The sequence below is a fragment of the Carcharodon carcharias genome, chromosome 5 (genome assembly GCF_017639515.1).
Source record: "Carcharodon carcharias isolate sCarCar2 chromosome 5, sCarCar2.pri, whole genome shotgun sequence".
In the NCBI taxonomy this organism is placed as follows: domain Eukaryota; kingdom Metazoa; phylum Chordata; class Chondrichthyes; order Lamniformes; family Lamnidae; genus Carcharodon; species Carcharodon carcharias.
Genome location: NC_054471.1, coordinates 163,058,192 through 163,084,654, shown reverse-complemented (window position 1 = coordinate 163,084,654; position 26,463 = coordinate 163,058,192). Strand labels below are relative to the sequence as shown.

Here is a 26,463-nt window from a genome sequence, read left to right as displayed (position 1 = left end):
GGACTGTGTTCAGCCGCAACACTTTCCCTTCTGAAGGTTGTTGGTTCAAATCCAGTTCCCACACCTAGAACAGATTATCTGGCTATTTGCACATTCATGTTCGTGGGAGCTTGCAATGTTTCCTACCTGACAACAGTGACTACACTTCGTAAGTAATTTGGTCGTGAAACACTTTTGGCTTTTTTGAGGCTGTGAAAGGCCTGTGGAAATGCAATTTTTTTTAACTCTGGAAGCTCAGGTACCTTCTGACGTTGAGCTCAGTATTGTGCTAACAGTGCACGCTAGGAAGCCCATGTTTCTTTGCCAAGTTGTTTTACATTTGCAATCCTCGGGTGAATTAACTAATCATAACCATGCCACTCTCATCAACAGGGGAGTTACTTACTGCAGCCCTCTCATCACGGAAGGTGCTGAGTGCCAGTTTATTCCCCCACTACCCTCTCTATCCCCAGCCTGTGGGGACAAAGGAAATAAATAGCAACACAGTTGTCCAGCTTGCACAATGTCCCATTTATCTCTTCCCCCCCGCCCCACACACCGTGCACTAATGTATGTTGATTCCCGTCCAGCAATAGCTTGATTTTAAAATCCTCATTCTTGCCTTTAAATCCTTCCATGGCCTTGCCTTTCCCTATCGCTCACCCCCAAAAAACTACATTCCTCCAATTCTGACCTCTTGTTCATCCCCAATTTTAATTGCTCCACCATTGCCGACCGTGTATTTAGCTTTTTAAAATTCATTTACGGGACGTGGGCGTCGCTGGCTAGGCCAGCATTTATTGCCCATCCCTAATTGCCCTTGAGAAGATCGTGGTGAGCTGCTTTCTTGAACTGCTGCAGTCCATGTGTTGTTGGTACATCCGCAGTGCTGTTAGGAAGGGAGTTGCAGGATTTTGACCCAGCAACAGTGAAGGAACAGTGATATATTTCCAGGTCAGGATGATGAGTGACTTGGAGGAGAATTTCCAGGTGGTGGTGTTCCTATGTGTCTGCTGCCCTTGTCCTTCTAGGTGGTAGTGGTCGTGGGTTTGGAAGGTGCTGCCTAAGGAGCCCTGGTGAATTTCTGCTGTTGAGGCCTTTAGTTCCCTCTGCAAATCTCTACCCTCCCTCTCTTTCTTTAAGATGCTCAAGCAAACCTACTTCTTTGACCAAGCTTTTAGTCACTTATCCTAATATAACCTTATGGGTCAATGTCAAATTTTGTTTGATAATGATCCTGTGAAGCACCTTGGGATCTTTTACTCTGTTGAAAGCACTATAACAAATGTAAGTTGTTATTGTTTGAGGATGGGTACAAGTACACAGACACTCCAGAAAATGAAAAGTGCTGAATGTCCATCAGTGTTAACAAACAATTGAAGTTCTTGTTAATGTTTAAGATTTGCTGGGAAATATCAGGCTGTGCTCTGTTGGTACATCTTGGTGCAGGTGTTCTTAAATTAAAATGGTGTGAGATGTCCTGTGGTCTTCAAAAGGTGCCATATAAATGCAAGTCTTTCTGTGTGTTAAACTGGGTTCAAACTACAAATAAATACCCTTAATAGATTTTCATGTTTAGGAAGCCCCCATTGAACAGAAAGAGTCTTTTGGTTTTGAATTAGAAGTATGGTTGGTGATTTGATTGTTTATATTATCCTGGTGGCCCACTTTGACCTATGGAGAATTCTGTGGTTAGCTTCGATATTTGTCAAAAATTAGCACCTTATATTTCTGAAGTACCAGTTGGAAGGGTCATTTGTGCAGGGTCATTTTTCTGGCTGCACTGATACTTTGGCTATCTTGTTCAGGGACATATTGAAGCTAATGTGTCAGCCGTGGCTCACTCGGTCACACTTTCACTTCTGGTCAGAGTTTAAAGCCCAATTCCAGAGATTTGAGCATAAAGTCCAGGCTGACATTTCTGTGTGGTACTGAAGGACTGCTGCACCGTCAGTTCAGTCTTTCAGGTGAGATGTTAAACTGAAGCCCCTGTCTGCTCTTAGGTGGATGTAAATGATGTTTTAGCATTATTTGAAGAAGAGCAGGGGAGTTCTCCTAGCCAATGTTTACCCTTCAACCAGTATCTGGTGATGATATCATTACTATTTGTGGGACCTAGCTATGCACACATTGTTTGGTACATTTCCTACCTTACAACAGTTCAAAAGGTACTTAATTGTTGTGAAGTGCTTTGAGATGTCCTGAGGTAATGAAAGACATTATGGAAATGCAAGCCTTTCTTTAAAGGTAAAAAGACATTAGCCAACTTTAATCAGAACCAACGGCCATGTGTTTAAACCATATCACAAATCCCACCACAGGGTATGAGGATATAATCGAAGCAGCTGATGCTCTTGCAGAGGGCCATTATGGACTCAACAGGCCCAATGACCTCCTTCTGTGCTGTAACCATTCTATGATTCTATTTCGGTGCTGCACTGGAATGGTCAGCATAGATAATAAACCCACCTTGGGAATTGAATCAATGATCCCAGACTTTTTGCCAGAGACGGGAGTGTGACCAAGTCAAACTGACACTATATGCAAATGTTATGATCCTGCACCACACCCCAAAATTTGTTACAATCTGGCAAGGGACCAGAAAGCTTTTGTTTAAAGTAGACAGAGTTTGAAATTTTGACCAATGTTTATCCCTCAACAAATATTACTAAAACAGGTTATTCAGTCACTATTACATTGGTAATTTTTGAGATCCTACTGTGCGCAAATTGACTGCATTTGACTACACTTCAAAAAGTATTCCATTAGCTTTGTGACATCGTGAGGTAGTGAAAGACCTATCTTTTTTTACACCAGTTTCTGAACTTACCAGTCAAGCCAAAAAATGCTTCTAGTGTTGCAGTTACTAGACCAATGTATCTCATATGGAACTTGAAAGCCACAACATTCCATGATTAAATAAAACTTTACCATACAAACTCTTTACTTTCGAAGATGGAAGTCTTTGAAATCCCTCAAAGCTGCTTTTATTTAGACTACCTCAACAATTGCTCACCTCCCAGGATTTCAGTCTTGTCTCCCATGACTTTGTTCACCTAGGTGCCTGAGTCTGTACCCCAGTACCTACTCACAGGCACAGCTCCAGCTACTCAGCCATGCTGAGCAGACCACCATTGCTCCAAAGGGCTACCTTTGCCCCACAGCACAGAATCACCAACCTTCCACTGCCTTTTCAGCTCTGCAGGGCTTCTCCAAGCACTCACTACTTGGGTCTGCCAACCGCAGCACTTGTACTGCTTGGAGTCTCATTTGCTCTTCTCCTCGGTGGTTTCTCCCAGTGGCTGCTCTCCCAGTTCCCTGACTCTCTCTGGGAGCTCACCCTGTCCCAGGATGCCTCTCGTTATGACGCCCCAGTCCTGGTGGGTCCTGTGATCGGGTTTTCATGCCCCCCCCCCCCCGCCCTTCCCCTGCAAGCACATGTGTTCTGGCCTGAAGATCTCAGCACAAAATGGCACATGTGCAGCCCGCTTTGCACTTGCACAGAAACTCCTGGGGCTTGTTGGGCCTGAGGGGAGGTGGTGGCACAGTGGTACTGTTACTGGACTAGTATTCCAGAGACCCCCAGGTTAATGTTCTGGATTCAGATCCCAACACAACAGATGACATATTTTGAATTCGATAAAAATCAGAAATTAAAAGTCTCATGATGACCACAAAACCACCAATGCTGATTGTCATAAAACTCATCTGGTTCACTAATGTCCTGTAGGGAAGGAAATCTACTGCCCTTACCTGGTCTGGCTTACTTGTGACTCCAGACTGACAGCAATGTGGTCAGCTCTAAAATGCCCTTTGTACAAGGGCAATTGGGGATGGCAATAAATGATGGCCTAGCCAGCAACACCCACATCACATGAATGAATCATTTTTTAAAAAAAGTTCCTGAGCTTCACTATCAAGCAAGTTCCTATTTCATGACACAAATATGAAAGAGCCTCTAATATTGAAAGAAAGTGCAGTTTTTGTAATGTACTACAATATTCTCCCATTCGTTTTGTATCCTTTTCTTACTCCCAAATCCACACTGCCCACTTCAGTTTGCAAAATGGAATTTGGGCATTGCGATGAATGACCTGTATGGATGTCAGCACTTCTCTTTGGTTAACATTCAGAAAGCATACTTGAGTAAAATGAAAAGGAGCTCTTCTGCTGTAAACCTGGACTGAGCAGGCAAACTTGCCTGCAGTTGACATCTTGAATGTGAGCTGGCATTCAAGTTCCAAATGAGGTACATTGGTCTAGTAACTGCAACACTTGATTGGCAATTTCAGAATCTGGTTTAAAAGAAAGATACACCTCTCATTACCTCACACTGTCACAAAGCTAATGGAATACTTTTTGAAGTGTAGTCAAATGCAGTTAATTAGCACACAGCAGGGTCTCAAAAATTACCAGTGGGATAGTGACGAGATAACCTGTTTTAGTTATATTGGTTGAGGGATAAATACTGGTTCAGACACCAGGAGGACTTCCCTGCTCATGTTCAAATTAATGGCTGTGGCATCCTTTACATCCACCAGAGATGGCAAACAGAGTTTTGTTTTAACATCTCACCTCTGATAGTGTGCCACTCCATTAACACTGCACTGGAATGTCAGCCTAAATCTGTGTTCAAGTCTCTGAAGTCAGACTTGAATCTACAGCCTTCTAACTCAGAGGTCAGAGTGGTACCAACTGAGCCACAGCTGACTGTTGCAATAATAAGACCGGAAGGTCCGAGTACAAAAGCAAAATCCTACAGATGCTGCAAATCTGATATAAAAACAGAAAATGCTGGAAATACTCAGGTCTGTGTTATAAGTTTCTGATAGCCAGATTGTGAAGTAGGAAACCAGATGCCAATCTTTTACTTAATACTAGATCTATTTGCAGAATGTAACATTTCAAATGGCTGTCTCTTCCCTAACCAACATCCTGTGTCCCAGAAGTGTCTCTCTTTTATGCTCAAGGTACTTAAATCAATCAGTGCCTTCCACCTTTTAATAACACAATTAACACACCATTAACAGATTCCGCTCTTCTAAATCAGAAGCTTATAACACACAAACAGTATTTCAAAACAAATCAAAGAAGACAAAAAAGTAATGACTTTCCATATTCTGGACACTATATCGTACCACAAAGGACCCTGCTTCTAGGACCAACAATATTCTTTGTGCAAGCACTCCTTTTTGTACAACAATCAGACAATTGATGACTTGCATCAATCTACTTCACTTGGAAATTTTTCTTTCGAGCATCTCCTACACAAGTAAGGTCAATCCTTAACCTTTTCTCAGTCACATTTGATCAATTGTGCATTATTACATGGGGGACAATTATCTATATAACAATCAATGGGAAAACTATTCTAGAACCTCCCCTATATAGAATTTCACCCCCAACATATTTGCCAAGTGAAACCCCATTTTGATTGCTTTTACGAGAGAAAGCCAGTGTTTTTGCACCTGGAGTACTTTTAACCACCCTTTTTAGTTGCTTAGCTTCCCAGGCCAAGGGACAACATTTTCCACCAAAAATTTTTATCAAACCAGCTATGCTAGATTACCCATCCAGAAGATGGACATGAGAAACATCACCAAAAATGATGAATTTAGTCCTTTCGGTCTTCCAAGTCTGGAAACTTGAGAGCACATTCTCCTTATTTAATTTTTAAGGTTTTATTTACCCATAAAACATCATCATCCGTCGCATGTTTCATAATAGTACTTAGTTCCAACACCAAAACTAGCATCTGGTCTTGTCAGAACACATATCCAATCAAACTTCTCAACTGCTTTGTTTTTTTTTTAGATGTAACATCGTTCTCTGATGACCAAGCATGATTTAATTTGGACACGAGAAACACTTTCGAGATAAGTGTGTCAATTCAAGGTTACTCCAGATCTATTCTGCATAAGGTCTAAGTCTATATATTTAAAGGCCCCCGAAGCCTGACTTCCAATCTTAAATTCCTCTTATCTTATTAGAAAGAAATTGCTCAAATTCAATAGAACCTCCCCATAGAAAATCAAGGACATGCATCATAAAGATGCTTGAGTATCCCTTTGTGGTACCGGTAGAACATTGCTGGATCTGCTTTCAACTGAGTAGTCTATTTTCAGCAAGGCAGATCTAACCAAAAAATACAGCACCTTCAATGCATCATTCAATCTATTAACATATTTGTTTAGTTTACAGCTTCCTTTCTACATTGCTCACCTCTTTCTGTGGTTTCAATAACACTTTTATATTTTTGCAGTGAGAAAAGTTTCATATGTGGCTTTTATATCGATTGATCCACATTCCCATGAATGTGACCAATACAACAAGAACATTTTTGGGGTGGGGGGAGTCCACTGTAACATCTTGATCTCCAAATTGCTGTTAGAAACCCTGAGCCATAAGTCTTGTGTTTAGCCTTATAAGCCTGATCTGGAAGGACTTTTTCCGTACATATCCATCTATATGGTAAGGCTGGCTGTCCCCTATCTGACACTTGAGTGGACTCTAAATTCCTTTCAACTATCTTTGTTTTTGCCTCTTGTTAATTTATTTTCAAATTTTTGGCAACCACCAAAACTTGCTGGTCATAAGAGCTTCTGCTTCTATCAATGTTTCTAGATTGTACTGTAGGCCTTGTTCTGTTGCACAATCAAGCTACAGGCTCTCCTTGCACTTCATTGTATTCCTGGACATCTCCCTCCCATGATCAGAAGTTCAATTGCCAGTACATGATTGTTTTCTAGTGCAAGAGTCACTCCCAGATCCATTTTGAGAACTCACACTGCATTTTCTTGCTTTCCACTCCTTCACCCTCTTCTGCCAATCCATAATTCTTATGGCTTATCATCATCTTGGACATTTAGCCAATAATTGAACTTGCCAGTAGCTTTCCCTGCTCTCGCTACAATAGTGACATACGTCCGGTCACTGGATCCTTCTGGTATGTACATCACCCAAGTACCTACTCCAGGCAGTTGCCCTGTGGATAAAATATCCCTGTCCTGTGCTTCACTATCATTCTGCCCATCAACATCCAACCCCTAATCTACATTCTGTTCCTCATAACTGTCAACACATGAGCATGTCAGGTACAGGGTGCCGCAACACCTATTAACTGCTCAGAATCTGAAAGTTTGTAATCAATCCCAGTTAACAATTATGAATGGGCCTTAATAGTTTGACTACCATGCTGAAGAATCACAGTCTTGCCATCACACCTTATCACCTTATCAAGACCTTTCCACTCTTTGTGACCCTCTTTTTTTTTATATAGTATACTAAATACTCAGGTTAAAAGTTTATCTTGAGCAATCTTAAACAATGCCTTAGAGATCTCCGAATTTTGTCTCGATGCATGTGCTTCTCCCTGCATGTAAAGCATTCAAATTTGCATAAAAATTTACTTTATTTCGTCCCTTTTTGGGTAACAGGACCATCACACAATACAAAGTCATTTGAGATGCCTCCCTTAGACCAATTGAAAACTAAAAGCATTTAAGACCAGGAGCCTATCTTAGCATAATCCAGCAATTTCAGTCCATGTATTGAATAAGGAATCTCTAAATTGAATATCTGCAAATTTTTGTACAGTCTGTTAAAGTCCATGATATATTCCCCTATGGAATGGCCATCTGTCTTTCAAAATCTATCAACATCTGACCATGCCTCACAGGCATCTAAAAGATAATCTTTCTTGTAAATTTTATCCGTGAAACTTAATAGAAGATCTAAACCTTCCTCAGTATTCAATTGACAAGCATCCAACTTACAAAGTACTTTACTTCTAATTTTACTGGGTCCACATAGCCACTTAATTTTTCCACTGGAAATAAGGTTCTGATTCAGAGAACGTCAGTGGGTAATCGTACCGACAACTTAGACTTGCTTTCAGCCATTCTTCACAGAACTAACTCAGATTACAACCTCCTGTCTTGAAAAAAGTGCTTACTTTCCAATCCTCACCTTTAAGCAATCATCCCCTGCTACCATGTTAAACTTCTGATAGTCAGATAGTGAAGTAGAAAACCAGATGCCAATCTTTTACTTAATACTAAATTTAGTTACAGAATACCAAATTACAAATGTCTGCCTCCTTCCGAACCAACACCCAGTTTCCCAAAAGTCTATCTTTATATTCTTTTGAGCAAACTAAAACCAAATAAACAAATTAACTAAAACAACCCCTTAAAAGGGAAGTCTCCCTTTATATTTTCTTAACAAAAAAAAATCAAGAAAATAAACTAATTAAAGGGGAGTAAACAGCCTCTGATGGGGCACTGTAACTAAAACAAAATGTCAAAGGTAACTTACAAAATCAGATTAAAACAGTGTTTCCAGGGGTGAAGATGCACCCCAGCCCCTGCGCGCGCCCACCGGCCGCAGAAGGCCCCAAGTCTCTCTTTGTACTCTTTTAAGTAAAACAAAAAGAAAATCAATAAATTAAACTAAAATCAAGAAATGAGGGGGAATTAACGGCCTCTGGTTCGGCACTGTAACTAAAACAAAAACCTAAAGGAAACTTAATTAATTAAACCAAAACCTCATTACCGGAGGTATTGATGCATCCCAGCCCCTGCGGCGCCCACCAGTCACAGAAGGCCCCAGGCGTACCAGTGGACACTGCGTGCACCCTCTCCAAGGTCACCTACTCGCAAACATAGCCACAGTAAAGGGGCAAGCAGTTGGGTCGGACGACTGCCCGCTGCCTATGGCCTCTTGGCCCAGGAGCAGGCTTACAAGGTGGTCCTTCTCCCTCCCCACCCCCCCCACACTGGGTGAAGTGTTTCTTCATAGACTCTTTTTGAAACAACATCAATAAATAAAACTAACAATCAATAAATCAGAGGGAATGATAGACCCTGGTGGGGTACTGTAACTAAAACAAAAGTGTGAAAGGAAACTTACAAAATTAAATCAAAATGTCATTTCCTGGAGTGACGATGCTCCCCAGCCCCCACTGTACCCACCGATTGCAGGACTCGAGCGTACCAGTGGACACCAAGGCCACCCGGCTGCGAACATAGCCGCACAGTGGGGCAGATAGTCGGGGTGGATGACCCTCTCGATCGCCCGCTGCCTGCACCTGTTGATGGCCACCTTAGCCTGGCCCAGGAGAAGGTTAATAAGGAGGCCCTTCTACCGCACAACCCCCACCCTTCCCTTCTCTTCCCTTTGGCACCCCCCACCCTTCTCTTCACTTCAGCACCCCCCACCCTTCCTTTCCTTTCCCTTCCCTTGGCCCCCCCACCCTTCCCTTCCCATCCCTTCGGCCCACCCTTCCCTTTCCTTCCCTTCGCCTCCACCCGCCCTTACCTTCCCTTCCCCTCCCCACACCCTTCCCTTCCCTTCCCTTCGCCTCTCCCGACTCTTCCATTCCCTTTGGCTCCCCACCCTTCCTTCCCTTCGGCCCCGCCCCCCCCCCCAACCCTTCCCATCCCTTCGCCCCCCCCCCCAAAAAAAAACCCTTCCCTTCCCTTCCTTTCGGCCCCCCACCTTTCCCTTCCCTTCGCGCCCCGCCCCCCGCCTTTCCTTCCCTTCAGCCCCCCCCCACCCTTCCATTCCATTCCCTTCAGCCCCCTCCCACCCTTCCCTTCCCTTCCCTTTGGCCCCCGCACACCAACCCCCCTGCCCTTCCCTTCGGCCCACCCCCATCCTTCCGTTCCCTTCCTTTCGGCCCTTCCGTTCCCTTCCCTTCCGTTCCGTTCCCTTCTGTTCCCTTCCGCTCCCTTCCCTTCGGCCCTTCCCTTCCCTTCGGACCCCCCCCATCCTTCCCTTCCCTTCGGCCCTTCCCTTCCCTTCCCTTCGCCCCCCCCCCCCCCCCCCCCCCCCCCCCACCTTCCCTTCGCCCCTCCCCCCACCCTTCCCTTCCGTTCCCTTCGGCCCCCCCCCCCCCACCCTTCCCTTCCCATCCCTTCCCTTTGCCTCCCCCCACCCTTACCTTCCCTTCCCCTCCTCACACCCTTCCCTTCCCTTCACCTCCCCCCACCCTTCTCTTCCCTTCGGCCACCCTTCCCTTCCCTCCTCCCCACCCACCTCCCCCCTCCACCCCCCCCATTCCCATCCCTTCCCTTCGGCCCACCCCTTCCCTTCGCCTCCCCCCACCCTTACCTTCCCTTCCCTTCAGCCCTTCCCTTCTCAGCCCTTCCCTTCCCTTCGGCCCACCCCCACCCCCATCCTTCCCTTCCATTCGGCCCTTCCCTTCCCTTCGGCCCTTTCCTTCCCTTCCCTTCGGTCCCCCCCATCCTTCTCTTCCCTTTGGCCCCTTCCTTCCCTTCCCTTCCCTTCGGCCCTTCCCTTCCCTTCCCTTCCTTTTGGCCCTTCCGCTCCCTTCCCTTTCCCGCACCCCACCCCCCCCCCACACCCGCCTTCCCTTCGCCCCCCCCCAACCCTTCCCTTCAGCCCCCTACCTTTCCCTTCCCTTCGCCCCCCCCCCGCCTTCCCTTCCCTTCGATGCCTCCCCACCCTCATCCTTCCCTTCCCTTCCCTTCCTTTCGGCCCCCCCCCCCCCCCCCCCCCCCCCCCCTCCTTTCGGCCCCCCCCCCCCCCACCCTTCCCTTCCCTGTGGCCCTTCCCTTTCCTTCCCTTCGGCCCCCCCACATCCTTCCCTTCCCTTCGGCCCCCCCCTTCCCTTCGCTGTGGCCCTTTCCTTCAGCCCTTCCCTTTCCTTCAGCACCCCCCCCCCACCCCCGGGTTCTGCTGGGGCCTTGCTGATTTGGACTTAAATGTCGGGGCTACAATCAAGAAGTTCGCAGATGAGACGAAAATTTGTAGGGTGGTAAATGGTGAGGAGGATGGCCGTAAACATCGAGGTGGATATCAGTGGACTGGTCAGGGGGGCAGAATAGTGGCAAATGGAAATCAACCTGGAAAAGTGTGAAATATTGCACTTGGGCAGGGCTAACAAGGCAAGGGATTACACTATGAATGGTATGACCCTGGAAAGTACTGAGGATCAGAGGAACCTTGGCCTGCATATCCATAGATCCTTGAAGGTAGCAAGGCAGGTGAATACGGTGGTTAAGAAGGCACATGGGATACTTGCCTTTATTAGCTGAGGCATGGAATACAAGAGCAGGGAGGTTATGCTGGAACTGTATAAAAGGTTCGTTAGACCACAACTGGAGTACTGCATACCACATTATAGGAAGGATGTGATTGCACTGGAGAGGGTGCAGAGAAGATTTATCAGGATGCTGCCTGGGCTGGAGGGTCTGAGCTCTGAAGAAAGATTAGATAGGCTGGGGTTGTTTTCCTTGGAGCAGCAGAGATCGAGAGGTGACCTGAAAGAGGTGTATAAGATTAAGAGGGGCATAGATAGGGTGGATAGGAAGACATTTTTTCCATTAGTAGAGGAGTCAATAACCAGGGTTCATAGATTTAAGGTAAGAGGTAGAAAGCCAAGAAGGGAGTTGAGGAGAAATTTTTTCACCTGGAGGGTGGTGGGAATTTGGAACTCACTGCCTGAAAGGGTGGTTGAGTCAGAAACTCGTAACAATTATTTAAATATTCACTTGCATTGCCATAGCCTCCAGGGTTTTGGGCCAAGTGCTGGAAAATGGGATTAGTGTAGTCAGACCTTTGTTGACCGGCGTGCACATGATGGGCCGAATGGCCTCCTGTGCTGTAAACGCCTGTGCTATTCACAATCTGACAGCACTCGTGGAAAGAAAAACATGCTACCTGGCTTGTTGAGTATTTCTAGCATTTTCTATTTTATTTCAGAAGATCCCGGTTTCTGTTGTTATCTCGTGTGTAAAATTGGAGATTGCTGTGGAACTGTACTCCAAGTGTTTGTAACACTTTCAAGTACAAACATGTTTCCATCTGTTCCTATTCAGATGAAGTTACATACTTGCCTTTATTAGCTGAGGCATGGAATACAAGAGCAGGGAGGAAGTTACATTGTTTCATAGTTTGCCATTGTGAGATTTGAACTCTTGATCTTGGGGTTACAAGCCCAGTACCATAACCACTTGGCTATTTAGGCCAAGCCCTCCAAGTGTTTGTACTACCACATATCTATTATTCCACACAACGCAGTTTTCACTCAGCTATCGTCACAAATTAACTCACTGTGTTTCCCAATTAAGAATTCCTTCTCAAACTCATGCTTGGAAAATGCAAAAACACAATAATGATATTCAACAATACAAGAAGCCTGACAATTTGCAGCTAATTTGATTATAATGGGATTTAGAGATGGGAAAATTGGTAAGGATAGCACAATTAATTATAAAGTGGTGGTTCTTTGCTCAATTTTGCCTATCTTGGATAATTTGAAACCATTGCAGCTTGGAGAGAGCTGGCACCAGCCTGTTGTTTCACTAACCTAGAGAAAACACAAAATGTTTGCAGTCATCCTGGACTGTATCATGACATGGTGCTCACTGGAAAACTGTTCTTTCCAAATGATATACTGTACATCCTATTATTAAGTGATTTCTGATTAGATTTTGGGAAATACATCTAATTATATGGAAGGAAGCCTTGTCGATCCAACAAACAAACCTTTGCTTTACTTCTAAATCCCATTATAACCAAATTAGCTGCAAATTGTCAGGCTTCTTGCACTGTTGAATATCATTATTGTGTTTTTGCATTTTCCAAGCATGAGTTTGAGAAGGAATTCTTAATTGGAAAACATAGTGAATTAATTTGTAATGATAGCTGTCTGAAAACTGCAGTGTGTGGAATAATAGATATATGGTAGTTGGAAAAATCTAAATCGTAACTTAATCCTAGGTCTTGGAGAACCAATTTTTTGTTAAGATTGATCATCTTTTGGTAGAATTCCTATAAATACTCAGGTCTTGAAATATTTGGTTTTATAATTGTAGATACACAATTTGTTTTCATCATATTTGCAAAATGGAGAACATCGCTCGTCCCTTATATTTTGGAAAGGTGACAGACTTCAAGAGTAGTGTGATGTGAATTTGCAGGACTCTGACTGGAAGGGTTGATGCAAAGTTTTTTTTTAATTGAGTTGAATCCAGGGACTCATCCTAATTGGTTTGCTAAAAATATGTGCTTTAGTTGGAATTATGCGTGATCTGAATTATTTAAATTCCAGGTAAAAAATGTAGCCCATTTGATCAGCATGAAAACAGTAGGTTTCTGAAACGTGTTGATTTCTCAAGGTGAAGGTCAGCAATCTCTTACCAATCAGGTAACTACTTTAGTATGCTTAAATTTTTTCATCAGTGGGAGTAAATGGGGGAAGTGATTTGGCACTTTGGAATTGTGTGTTTGGGTTTCTAGAGTTGCTAGTATTGTATTACTTACTGTTGCAGACTGATGCACACTGCAGTATTTTTGGCTTTGAAAGAGATTGTCAGAAAAAGATGCATGGTCTACCTATTCTATTATTACTAAATCTGCGTAAAGTGTGCAGTTACAATCTGTTCACTGGCATTTCACACCTAAATCAGTCTGCTGTCCATGTGGTTAGAACTGCATGTACAGAATTGAAAACTTACTGCTGTTCAGCCTGAATTATGTGGTTGGATCAATTTGCATCTTGTGATACTGTATGAGAATCATAATGACTGTCTTGGATACAGGTCACATTGAGACAGAGAGGGAGGATCGCTGAAGTAGATATTCTGTGTCTGTCAGCAGATATTACGAGTGTGTAGACTAGCGAGATCCTTGATTCTTCTGGTAGTTATTATTTATGGCTGACATTACACTAAACTGCAGTTTCTACACACAGTGCGGTGTGGATTGGCTGAATAGGAAATGTGCTTTAAAACTGATGTCAGGTCATCCTGTTCATTTTTTAAATTAAGACTTTGTTTCATGCCCTTAAAGTTTGACTATCTTTTGAGTTTTGATTGTACAGGTTTTTAAAATTACGTGCAGGAACCAAATAGTGTGGTGTACGCTTAGCAAATGACAGAAGTAATAGTTAGAAGAAGGGATGAAGATAGCATATCTCATTTTCCTTTGTTACCTCGCCCCAGCATCTATTGAAATGGTGTTCCAGGAAAGAAAAGAATGATGGTTCCAGCAATATGTGGGGCTTGAACTAATACAATTGTTACACACTGCCCTGGTTGAATGACATTGTTTACTACTCATCATCCCACTTCCATAAGTAATTAAAGAATAAATTAATGTAACTCAGAAGGAACAAAGTGAAGAATAAATTTTGAAGATGCACCATGTAAACCAATCTGCGACCCGCATGCAATATGATTTAATTTTTCTTAAAAAATGAATGTCTGTCATTCCATTTATGGTTCTTCAAATTGTAAGATTAGTTAGCATGCTCGTCAGTTGTCAAATCAGCCTGTTTGCGGCAGGTATGTTGTCTTCCTGTGTTTACAGTGTGATGATTTAATTTTTCCAATGTCATCAGTGGTTTTTTGAATAAAGTGAGGCTACTGATGGTGAGACTCTGACTTTAGTGTCCCATGACTTAGTGGTACCAGTCCTGCCTCCAAATCAGAAGGTTGATTCCTCCCAGTGTTCTGGCCAGTATTTACACCTCAACAGATTGCCTCGTCATCATCTTATTGCTATTTGTGGCAGCTTGCCGTACACAAATCGGCTGCTGCATTTCCTGCATTATAGCAGTGACTACATTTGAATGACGATAAAGTGGTGTAGGATGCCCTGAAGTTATGAAAAGTGCATAGAATTGCAAGTCTTTTTCTTACTAAATGTATAGTGGCTGACTGGATTTGGAGGAGCCATTTGCACTTGACTTATTACTATGTCTTTGTTCCACTTTACAAGTAGAATAACAACCTTTCTGCTCTAATGTTATTGGAATCAATTTATAAAGCACGACTGTCTTGTACTTGAGAATATTGGAAGCAAAGGGACAATTTGAAAATGGGTTATAAATGATAATGATTGTAAAGTTACAATTATTAAACATGTCACTGAACCCAAATAGGAGTATCTGAAATTCATGCAAATGTTAGCTTTTTAACATTTTTATTGTCAGTGGGAATTGGTATTAAACACTGTACATTGTGACTGGAAGTTTTCATAATTCTGAATCTGAAGGCTTTCTACATACCTGAGTTCACTGTATTACAAGAGCAAACAGTATAAGCAAGGCTGTTTGTACACAAAAGCAGATGGAATCACATAATGTGATCCCAAAATTGAAAGTATAAATTCTGGAAGCCTGGGGAGTATAATGAAATTTAACTTGTTAGCCTCAGTAAACCAGTGACCCTGTTTAACACTCATCCAGTCAGATAATTGCAATCCTTTGGTTTAAAGGAAAAAAGGACTCTCATTTCTGTATCACTTTTCATCTCAGGATGACCCAAATTACTTTGTAGCCAACAAAGTACTTTTTGAAGTGTAGTCACTGTTTGCTATTGTAATCAATGTGTGTACAACAAGACCCTACAAATTGCAATGCCATAAATGACCACGTAACACCTTTTGGTCATGCTGGTTGAAGGGTAATTATTGACTGAATAGGAGAATGAGGATGGCTCTTCAAATCATGTTATGGAATCTTTTACATCCACCTGAGAGGGCAGATGGGGGTTCAGATTAAAGCCTCACCTGAAAGGTGGCACTTCTGAGACTGCAGCACTCCCTCATTACTGCACCAGAGTGTCAACTATGATTTTGTACTCAAGTCTCTAGAGTGGGATTTGAACCCATGACTCAGGTGAGGATGCTACCAACTGAGCCATAGCTCAAACATCAAGTGAATTCATTGCATATCTGTTGCAGGCCCTGGATTCGGCCAAGACCATTTAACTGCACTTCAGAGTAACTAACGATGTAGCTTGAGACAGGTGCCACCAATTAGAAAACAGAACTGCCACAATTCAAATAAAGTTGTATAAACTGGGAAGGTAATATGTGTTGTGCATTATTATGAGACACTATGTGTTGCAGATAGCATTGAACACCAGTGGACAAATTCTATTCTGGTGGCATTGCATAGGAACATTAAGGGCAGGAAGGAATGCAATTTATTTTTCATTTTTTAACCTTGGAATTATATTTTTGAAGGGATTTCTACTGTGGCAAATTTGGTACAGGAAACAAATTCTCACCGTTAGTGAGACTGTTTTCGGATCAGAAGTTTATGGTTATTGGACTACTTTCTGAAGGAAAAATGTCTGATTGCGCTCCTGTGAAGGGTATTGTTGAAAAAAGAGACATGTTGAAGCTTTTCATCTTGCACTCATCAGGACACTTTGCCAGAATACCAACATAGGGGGATAATAGCAATTTATACTGTATATGAGGAGAGTGCTGATGGGTGGCAAGTGGTGTTCCCATGGGGAATGAACCAGTGACGGTGACTGACAATTAATTTCCAAGCATTGTTTGAAATAAAACCAAGCCTGACAATGCTTGGCAGTTAACTGTCAGTCACCATCACTAGTGCATTCTCTATGGCAATACCACTTGCTAACCAATCAGCAATCTCTTCACATACAGTTTAAATTGTTTTCTCCTGTGAAGGGCTTTGTGATGTTTTAGTACGTTAAAGGTGCTGTATAAGCTCAAGTTGTTCTTCGTGATTCAGCACACTCCAGTCAAAGATGTTTAACGTTAGGTGACCAAGTTTTAACTAGCAGCTATCAAAATTCTAGATCTAGGTGTGTCCCATGTTGAAATAAGTTTTTTAAATTCATTCACGCAATGTGGGCATCACTGGCCAGGCCAACATTTTTATTTTCTATCCCTTAATTGCCTTTGGGATGGTGGACAGGCTTTGGGGAGTCAGGAGGTGAATTACTTGTCGCAGGATTCCTAGCTGCTGACCTGCTCTTGTAGCCACAGTATTCATATGGTTAGTCCAGTTGAATTTTGGGTCAATGGTAACCCCCAGGATGTTGATAGTGGGAGATTCAGTGATGGTAATGCCATTGGATGTCAAGGGCGATGATTGATTCTCTCTTGTTGGAGATTGTCATTGCCTGGCACTTGTGTGACATGAATGTTACTTGCCGCTTGTCAGCCCAAGTCTGAATATTGTCCAGGCCTTGCTGCATATGAAAACGGACTGCTTCAGTATTTGAGGAGTCACGAATGGTGCAGAACATTGTGCAATCATCAGCGAACGTCTCTGCTTCTGACCTTTATGATGGAAGGAAGGTCATTGATGAAGCAGCTGAAGATGGTTGGGCCTAGGACACAAATGTGCACAAATTACAGCTTTAAATTATAGCTAAACATGATGTGTTCAATGTAATCTATAAATGACACATTTTCAGATTCGTAAAAATCATTTTCCCACAGGAAAGTGTCAGCTGTTTTATTAGGCACTACAAATTTCTTGTTTTTGTTTTCTTCATTTCCAGTACAAATTAAGTTGTTTGAATTTTCGTGTTTAACCAGCTTACATTGATGGTAGCCTAATTTTTCAGATCTGAAGTGGTGGAATGCTCCCAATGCTGGAGAATTACATCCAGAGAATGCCTCTAAACTCTACAATTCAAGATCTTGCAATTTTATAGCTATGTGCATTAACAGGGTTATCTAAACAAATGTAGAGTGATAAATGGGGCCGTTTCAAGGCAGCTTTGAACAGAATTCTCTGTTGGTCTAAATGCAGTATACCTGGCTGAAGGTTTGTGGCTTTATTTTGGGTGAAATTTAACTGTTCTGAATTGGGAGATATGGGTGCAGGAAAGAAACACAAAAGTGTTACTGACATCTATTCTTTCGTTTTATTATTACTACCACTGGCCTTGTATTAACCCAAAGTAGGTTTAAAATGAAACTACACAACATCGATTGTATAACCTTGGAGCCTGACTTCTGAGCTTGACAGCTGACAGTGCGGAAACTTAGAGATCTAGGGCTTGCTGTAGGCAGTACAAGGCTTCTTTGTTGCAGCAGTCAGTGGGTAACCTGAGTTTGCCAGGCCTGCATTGCCCTATCTGGGTATCCATTTGAGATTGAGACCTGCAGTAAAAATAAGTGGGGGGCAAAAGGTCAAAAGCACAGTTGGTATTTTTAGGATCTCTGCTTAAATTGAGTCCTAGATAATATTTGCTACATTGTTAGCTTATTCATAATCCTTTAGTTTGGATGTCCTCCTGTTTGCATCCATTCTGAATGCTCTTGTCAGTACAAAGATTGAACCAAAACCAGGTTAAATGATCCTATAAATGGTAGGTAATTCTAAGATTTCTCAAAATGGATTTGAAAAGTAGTTATCGGAACTCTTAAGATTGCTAACAAACTGCAGCTTATGATGAACATTTCTAGGTATCCAATATTCTCTACGTAAAAGGTAGCTACAAGTAACACTTGGATAGTAGTGAAATTTAAATAATTCATTTGTAATGTCGTGGCACTGGGGTGGACATTCAACGATTGCACAGAACCAAGATACTGAAGATTTTGCATGGATCCTCTTTCCCCAAAATGTTCATTATCTTCAACTAGCATTTTCCCTCATACTTTGCCCCTTTGTGAATAAGTGCAAATCATGGGTGGGAAACATTTGCCTTGTTAAAATTCTTCATTTGACGGAAGGGAGGAGACCCGAGTTTGTGTCCTCCTTAAAAGGTGACTAAATAGAAACCTAAATATCAATAAGCAATTAATTCCAAAGCACACTGATAAGAGTGTTGCACAACAGTGGAACTTGTTTTGAGTAGTACTGCTGTGACTCCTCATGCTTAGGTTGTGGCTGTACACTGTGTTGGTGTGTAATGACTTTCCAGTGCAAGGCACTGTTTACCACTTTCACCTACAGGGAATTGAGCATGCACGCTCTCTGTTGTTGCTTTAAGTGTTCTGTCGTGATGAACGGGAAGCTGGCACTCCCAGATTGTAGCAGGCAGCTGGCACTGTGCCATTCTTGGCGGGCCCAGATTATGTTCTCGTTTGTTCTCTCCCTGCTCATTTCAAGCAGGGAGAGCTGCTGCTGAGGCAGTGTGTGCTGTGTTATACACAGATGTCATAGTACTGTTTCAACTAAGGCTAACCAGATCCTTGATGCTGATGTTTGCTTTTGTTTAATTTTCAAGGCAATCGATGAGCCTCCATATCTGACAGTGGGAACTGATGTGAGTGCTAAGTACAGAGGGGCATTCTGTGAAGCCAAGATCAAGACAGCGAAAAGGCTTGTCAAAGTTAAGGTATGTATCTCATTGGTAACGAGAACAACGGTGCTTCCATTTCTCTGTGCTCCATTGTGTTTCCTACCTTAATGTGTTTGTGTTCATAGCACTGGTGGTGCTCTTTTTAGACATGACACAAAGAAAGAAATGGAAAGGAGGTTCTGGATTAACATAGTCAAGATTTTCAGGCCAAGTTGAAGGATTTGTCTGCGTTAGCACTGCAGGGAAGAATTGATATAGTTACAGAAATGTTCTGGAACTAATCAGTTTTGCGGTTGCGATGTCATAGAAGACATTTTTTTTATTATCTAGAAGTTCTGCACCCAGTGCTGTGTGTGCATGTGTGCATGAAGGTGAACACGAGCAAAAGTTTAGTTAGGTTGTGTTGATTGTAAGGAATCTGACAACATAAGATGTACTCTAGGAAAGGTGAGATTAAGTTGCAGGGTGACTTAGCATCAGCCTATGTGATGGTATTTGTATGAGTAGCATGTTTCCTGTCCTCTGCTGTATCATTAATTGTGTGTTATTATTCACTCTTTGTGAATATTACAAGGAGTACTATGTGATGCTTTGTGTGGTGTAACCTTTGTTGTACCTAAACTGCAAAAAATTCAAGGTTGATGTCCATAACAGTTGCTGTTGACAGGAAAATGAAACCCATCCCTCATGAATGACTTTGGAAATACTATTTAGTAGCTGCAATTTCAAGGCAATAATCATAATGGGTGCAGATAATTGTTATAAACTGTTCAAGCTTTGACCTTCCAGTCTGGCTATAGATTTGAGATATAGGTTATAGATATTACAATCGTTTTTAGTTAAACTGTTGGGCTTACCCTAGTTAAATAAAAATGACAAATGGTGGAAAATGTCTCGGTATAACATGAAGATTGTTGTGATATATTGCAAAGCAATCATATAACTCATGAAAGGATATCATCAACAGGATAATTAAAGATAGCGATTTGTCACTGGAAACGCTTCTTAGAAAATTGTGGGAAAGTTCCTGTTCAAACTTGGAAACTGTCTGTGAGGGCTACTTCAAACTTATTTGGACAGCTAGGGCATGACTGTTGATCCCATTGGCACTGCCCTGGAATATTTTCAGTCGGTATCCTGAGCTCTGAAGCTTTTGCATTTACTTCAGCAAGTTATAGACTAAAATCTAAAGTGACAAAGCAGCAGTCTCTGTGGCAAAAATTGGCTGAATAGGAACAATGCTCAGAAAATCAGCTGCTAATTTGCTCGAGTGTGTGTGCCTATTTAAAAGTAATGCTCTTCAACAGCACCTGACCTGAGACAGCAGATATTGCTCTCCCTTCTTATTGTTGCCCATAGATCTCACTTTCAAATTAATCACACAATTTCTGGGCTAAGTTGTGGTGTCTGAACACAAATAACCACTCTCTGAACAATCATTACTGTGTAGTGGTTATGTTACAGGCCCAGTTATTCAGTAGATTTTGAGTTCAGATTACTGAGAACACTTTTTTTATATTCATTCATGGGATGTGAGCATCACTGGCTAGGGTAGCATTTACTACCCATCCCTCATTGTTCTTGAGAAGGTGGTGGTGGGCTGCTGCAGTCGATGTGGTGTAGTGGCCATTCATAATGCTGTTAGGGAGGGAGTCCCAGGATTTTGACGCAGCAACATTGCAGAAATGGCAATATAGTCACAAATCAGGATGGTGTGTGGCATTGGGGAATGCAGGTGGTAGCAGTCCCACGTGTTTGCTGTCCTTGTCCTTCCAGCTGGTAGTGGGTTAGGAAAATCCTGTTGAAGGAGACTTGATGAGTTACTGCATTCTTGTAGATGGTACACACTGCCACCACTGTGTGCTGGAAGTGTTTGATGTGTTGGATGGGGTGTCGGTCAAGCAGTTGACTTTGTCTTTTTGCTACATATGGCTCCAACAGTGCAGAAGATTTCAATTCTGCTTTTAAGAAAAAATCTGGAGATTAAAAAGCTGATGTGTTTAAAGAGCTCCACAAAGCTTTTGGGTTGTTGTTAAAGACCAACTTGTTAACTGATGTCCTTAACAGAAGTAAGCTGCTGCCTTTCTAGGTCTGAATGTACATGTTACTCTAGCCCCAAAAAAATGTGGTTGACTCATAACTGCCCTCCTGAAGAGGCCTAGCAATTCATTCAGTTGTATCAAACACACCTGCAGTTCTTCAAGGAAAATGCCTACCACCATCATCTCAAGCAACTGGAGAGCAATAAATGCTGGTCTTGCCAGCAATGTCCACATCCAAAATACTTTAAAAATGTGGTGATTATTTACAAATATTTACAGTCCAGAAACAGATCATTTGGCCCAACTAGTCCATGTCAGTTCTTATGCTCCATGAACCTCCCCCTGCCCCTCTTCATCTAACCCCATCGACATATACTTATCCCTGTCTCTCCTGTGTTTTTAGATTCTCCTGAAATGCATTCATAGTATTCACCTCAACTACTACTTGTGCGAGTGAGTTCCACATTCTAACCACACTCTTTGGCTGAAGTATTTTCTCTTAAATTCCCTATTGGATTTATTGGAGACTATCTTGTATTTACAGCCCTTAGTTCTGTTTTTGCTCACAACTGTAAACATATTCTTTACATAGACTCTATTAAAGATTTTCATATTCTTGAAGACCTCTATAAGGACACTCCTCAGTCCTTCTCTCTTCAATCTTTCCTTATAGGTATCTCCTCAGTTCTGTTTTCATTCTAGTAATTCTTCTTTGCAGCTTCTGAGGGTGCCTCCATATCCTTTTTATAATATGGAGATCAGAACTGTTCACAGTACTCCCAAGAGCAGTATGGCCAAGTCTTTTTACAAGTTTAACATAACATATCTGCTTATCAATTCTATCTCCCTAAAGTAAGCCCAAGCACTTTGTTAATTTGTGTACCTGTATCTCCAGATCACTCTGTTTTTCTACCTATTTATACATGTAATTTCCAAAAAGTATGTGGCCTCCTTAGTCTTCCGACCAAAATGTGTTACTTCACACTTATTTACATTGAAGTTCATTGATCAATTATATGCTCATTCAGCAAATTTCTCAACGTTGTTCTGTGTTTTGTCTCATTTGCCCCTCTGTGAACTGCAGCCCCTAATTTGGCACCCTCCACAAGTTTTGAAATTGAGTTCAAATTCTTTATGAAAATGATGAACCATAGTGGTTCCAACATCAATCCTTGTGGGACACTACTTTCCACTAGATACCAATTTGTGTAGGCACTTTTAACCCTACTGTCTGTTTTGTAACTAGTTCGTTACCCGTTTGGTAAACCACAAAAACTGCATTTTGTCCTTGAAACGCAAAAGTTTTTTTTAATTCATTCATGTGATGTGGGCTTTGCCAGCCGGACAGCATTTATGGCCCATCCCTAGTTGCCCTTGAGAAGTTGGTGGTGAGCTACCTCCTTGAACCACTGCAGTCCATGTGGTGTAGGTACACCCACAGTGCTGTTGGGAAGGGAGTTCCAGGATTATGACCCAACAACAGTGAAGGAATGGCGATATCTTTCCAAATCCGGATGGTGAGTGACTTGGAAGGGAACTTTCAGGCGGTGGTGTTCCCATCCATCTGCTGCCCTTGTCCTTCTAGATGGTAGTGGTCGTGGGTTTGGAAGGTGCTGTCTCAGGAGCCTTGGTGAATTCCTGCAGTGCATCTTATAATTGGTACCTACTGCTGCTACTGTGCATTGGTGTCGAAGGGAGTGAATGTTTGTGGATGTGGTGTCAATCAAGTGGGCTGCTTTGTCCTGGATGGTGTCCAGCTTTTTGGGTGTTGTTGGAACTGCATTCATCCAGGTAAGTGGGGAGTATTCCATCACACTCCTGACTTGTGCCTTGTAGATAGTGGCTTTGGGATGTCAGGAGGTGAGTTAGTCGCTGCAGGATTCCTAGCCTCTGACCTGCTCTTGTAGCCACTGTATTTATGTGGCTAGCCTAGTTCACTTTCTGGTCAATGGTAATGCCCAAGATGTTGATAGTGGGGGATTCAGTGATGGTAATGCCGTTGAACGTCAAGGGGCGATGATTAGATTCTCTCTTGTTGGAGATGGTCATTGCCTGGTGCTTGTGTGGTGTGCATGTTACTTGCCACTTGTCAGCCCCTTGCTGCATTTGAACATGGACTGCTTGTCTATAAATATAGATATGCAGATGGAGTTCTTATTGGGCCAAGTTGTTCTGTTTGGTTTTTCAGTATTTGAGCTGCTATCAAATTATGTGACTCGAATAGATGTTCTCCTCCAGCACATGGTCTAAACTGTTTGTAGAGCAACATATCCCGTCCACATTGTGAGGGGATTATTTTGCAGTGCTGCAGTAAAATAACAATAGGATTAGGATGCCTGTAAATGTTTACCACTTGGGCATTTGTTGAGTTCAGTGTTTAGTTGGGAAAACTGCAGGAATTAATTTACAGTTACTGGGAGTGAATTACAACAGTTCTGACATTTGATAAATGTTGTACCAAGGGTTATTCCTTGATAGCATAGGTAGACCTTGAAAATTTAGAAAAAAAAGACAAACTGAAGTGATTTAGCTGGTGCAACATTACTGGGAAATTATGTAATGGTTTCTGAATGTCACCTGATTTGATTAATGACCATCTTCATGAATTGCATTTCAAAACAGATGCTGGAAAGGGGAGAAAGTCAAATTTCTTTTCCAGTCTGCCCCAGTCTCAGCTTTGCAATAGCCATGTCTCTTTTATTCCTCCATCATGCTTACTGTAATATTTTTGCTTTCTGCATATTGTTTCTTTGTTAACATGTTGAGGAATGGTCACTGCTGCTCTCATTCCACCAAGAAGTTGAGTTCTGCAAAAGTTGAGTTAGTCCAGTGGTGTTCACTCGTGATAGAGTGAGGGCCAGTTAAGATATTATAAATTTTAATCAGGCTGCAAGCGGAATTTTAAAAAATGCGTATCGATTAGTGTGATTTATTTCTTCAAAAAAGCAGTATGGTTTGTAAAACACCAAAAATTATAAAAGATAAACAAATTAGTAGCTGTGCACAGTACAGCAAGTATACAGTTAATGTTTTTAATAACTTACTAACTCTTTCTACCTCCCACTCCAGATTCCTCCCGCTCCCCAACCCTCGCTACCCTCCTTCCTGCTTCCCAGCCCTCTTGCTCACCACCTTCCTCTCCGACCTTCCCATTCACTGACCCTCCTGCTCACAGCTTCCCTCCTGGAACTTGTCACTCGCCGACCATCCTCCTCCCAAACCTTCAGTATGAGTGAAAACTCAGGAGAGGGGCGGCGAGAGCGGGGAAACAAACAAGGAAGCACGAGGGACTACGAGTGGGAAGGCCAGGGAGGGAAGAGGCGAGTGGGAGAAACTGAGAGTGGGGGTTTGGCGAGAGAAGCAGCAAGCGGGAGGGTTGATGAGCGGAAGGGTCGGCGAGCGGGAGAGGTAGTGAGCGGGCCACAGGAAAGATGAGTGAGAGCGGCCTGAGGGCCACATAGTGAATACTAATGGTTAGTCCCTTCCTCAGCACATGTGAGCATGACCGAGCAGGAAGTTGTGCAGGAGCATGCATCCACATGTGAGGGGATTTCCTCTGCAGTGACTGGGTTCAAATCTACTACTTGCTACAGGGAGTTTTTCGTTATTTATATAAGCCGGCTGCTTGATCTCCTTTTCTATTGCTTGTAGACTAAAGGTTAGAAAAAAATCTCTTCCTGCTTGTTTTTCACTTTCTTTTTGTCTCGCTCTCCTTGTCGTTCTGTCTCTTCTATTCTAAGTCTCTGTCTGCGTGTATCTCTTTCAAGTATGCTCTCGTGTCCTTTCTTTTTCTTTTTTTCTGGCGCTTTTTCCTTTTATCCACATTCCTCTTTTCCTTCCTTCCATTCTTCCACTTTCTTTCTATCCTGGTTTCTTTCCAATTGAATTGTTGCACCTAATTAAAATAGTCTTAATTTTTAATCAGAAAAAAAATGATCAGTGTGTGTGTATGTTGGCCTCAGTACCCTGGATGAAGGAGGGAGAAAGTTTGTTCAGGATTTCTGTTAATGATTCCTCTCTGTCTGAAGTGCCTGTGTAGATGCCAGGTTAGGACAGGATAGCCTTGGCTGTGGTGATCGTTACAGTAAAATAACCTGCTGCTTAATGTTCAGGCTAACACTTTGTCGAGGATTGCTGGTGCCCAGAAAGCGCAGCCCTGCAAGTTGAGGGAAAGGACCTGGTATTTGGGCTGGAGTGGAGGGTACAGACGACAACCCAATATGTGATGTAATCTTTAATGGAAGAGTTATCACAAATTGGCTGGAGCAGAGGGGCAGGCAGCAGCAGCAGCCATTTGACCCAACTGGTCCAGGTGGTTGTAATGCTGTTTTAGAGCTGACATCTAATTTGCAATAACAACAGGTTGTATCAGTTGTTGTTGTAGAATTGTACAATAAACACCCTTGGATTTGGACCTACTTGTTATTTCCAACAGTTCCTGTTTTCATTCTTAAACCTCCTTCCTCTTCCCCCCCACCCCTACCTTCTTGTACTTTATCTTCATAAATTATTTTGCTCTTCTAATAAATTATAGGATTTTCACGTTGGCAGGAGGCAGTGCCTGAATCAGCTTCCTGAAAGGACTCTATGTTCAGTCCTTGTTCCCCAGCCCATTCTCTAGACTATTTTTAATGAGTTTTCACGTTTTGATCTATTTCCCTTTAAAAGCTCTTATGGAGGAGCAGGCTCAAAGGGCTAAATGGGCTGCTGTTGCTCCTTTTTCTTAAATTCTATTTCTATTGCTATTTCTAGTAGAGTTTTCCTTGTCTTGATTATCTCTACATAAAAACATCCGCTAAGCTGACCCTTTATCCTTCTGGTTGTGATCTTAAGTTGATGTTCTCTCGTTATTGACTCAGTGGGAATTACTGTTCTCTATTTACTTTATCAAACATCCTCATAATTATGATCACCTCTATTAGACTGCATCTTCTCTGCCCTTGAAATGTGCCCCAGTTTTTTTTTTTGGCTGCTTCATAACTAAAGATTTGAAGTCCTATGAATCTCTTCTGTTCCCTTTCCATGGCCTTGATATTCTTCCTAAAATAGGAGGCCCAAAATTGGATATAATATTTTAACTGCTGCTCAACCTATGATTTGTAAAGGTTCTGCATTATCTCTTTGTTTCACAAAAGCGAATTAGGAGCAGGAGTAGGCCACTCGACCCATCAAGCCTAATTCGTCATTCAATAAGATCATGGCTGATCTGATTGTAGCCTCAACCCTACATTCCTGCCTATCCCCGATAACCTTTCACCCCCTTGTTAATCAAGAATCTATCTAGCTCTGCCTTAAAAGTATTCAAAGACTCTGCTTCCACTGCCATTTGAAGAAAACTTCCAAAGACCTCAGCCCTCAGAGAAAAAATCTCTGTCTTAAAATGAGTG

General features: G+C 42.4%; 1 protein-coding gene across 5 annotated transcripts in view; it reads left to right on the top strand.

The window, feature by feature from the left end:
• The window catches only part of arid4b (AT-rich interaction domain 4B), a 170,623-nt gene that overhangs the window by 2,563 nt on the left and 141,597 nt on the right, over positions 1 to 26,463 (top strand). For 4 of the 5 annotated variants that reach the window (XM_041188091.1, XM_041188092.1, XM_041188094.1 and 1 more), the window contains exon 3: positions 18,960 to 19,070. In XM_041188091.1, coding sequence (XP_041044025.1) covers positions 18,960 to 19,070 — 111 coding nt within the window. Of the gene's footprint in view, positions 1 to 18,959; positions 19,071 to 26,463 lie in introns of those variants that run through there. The other variant, XM_041188093.1, reaches the window with a different exon arrangement.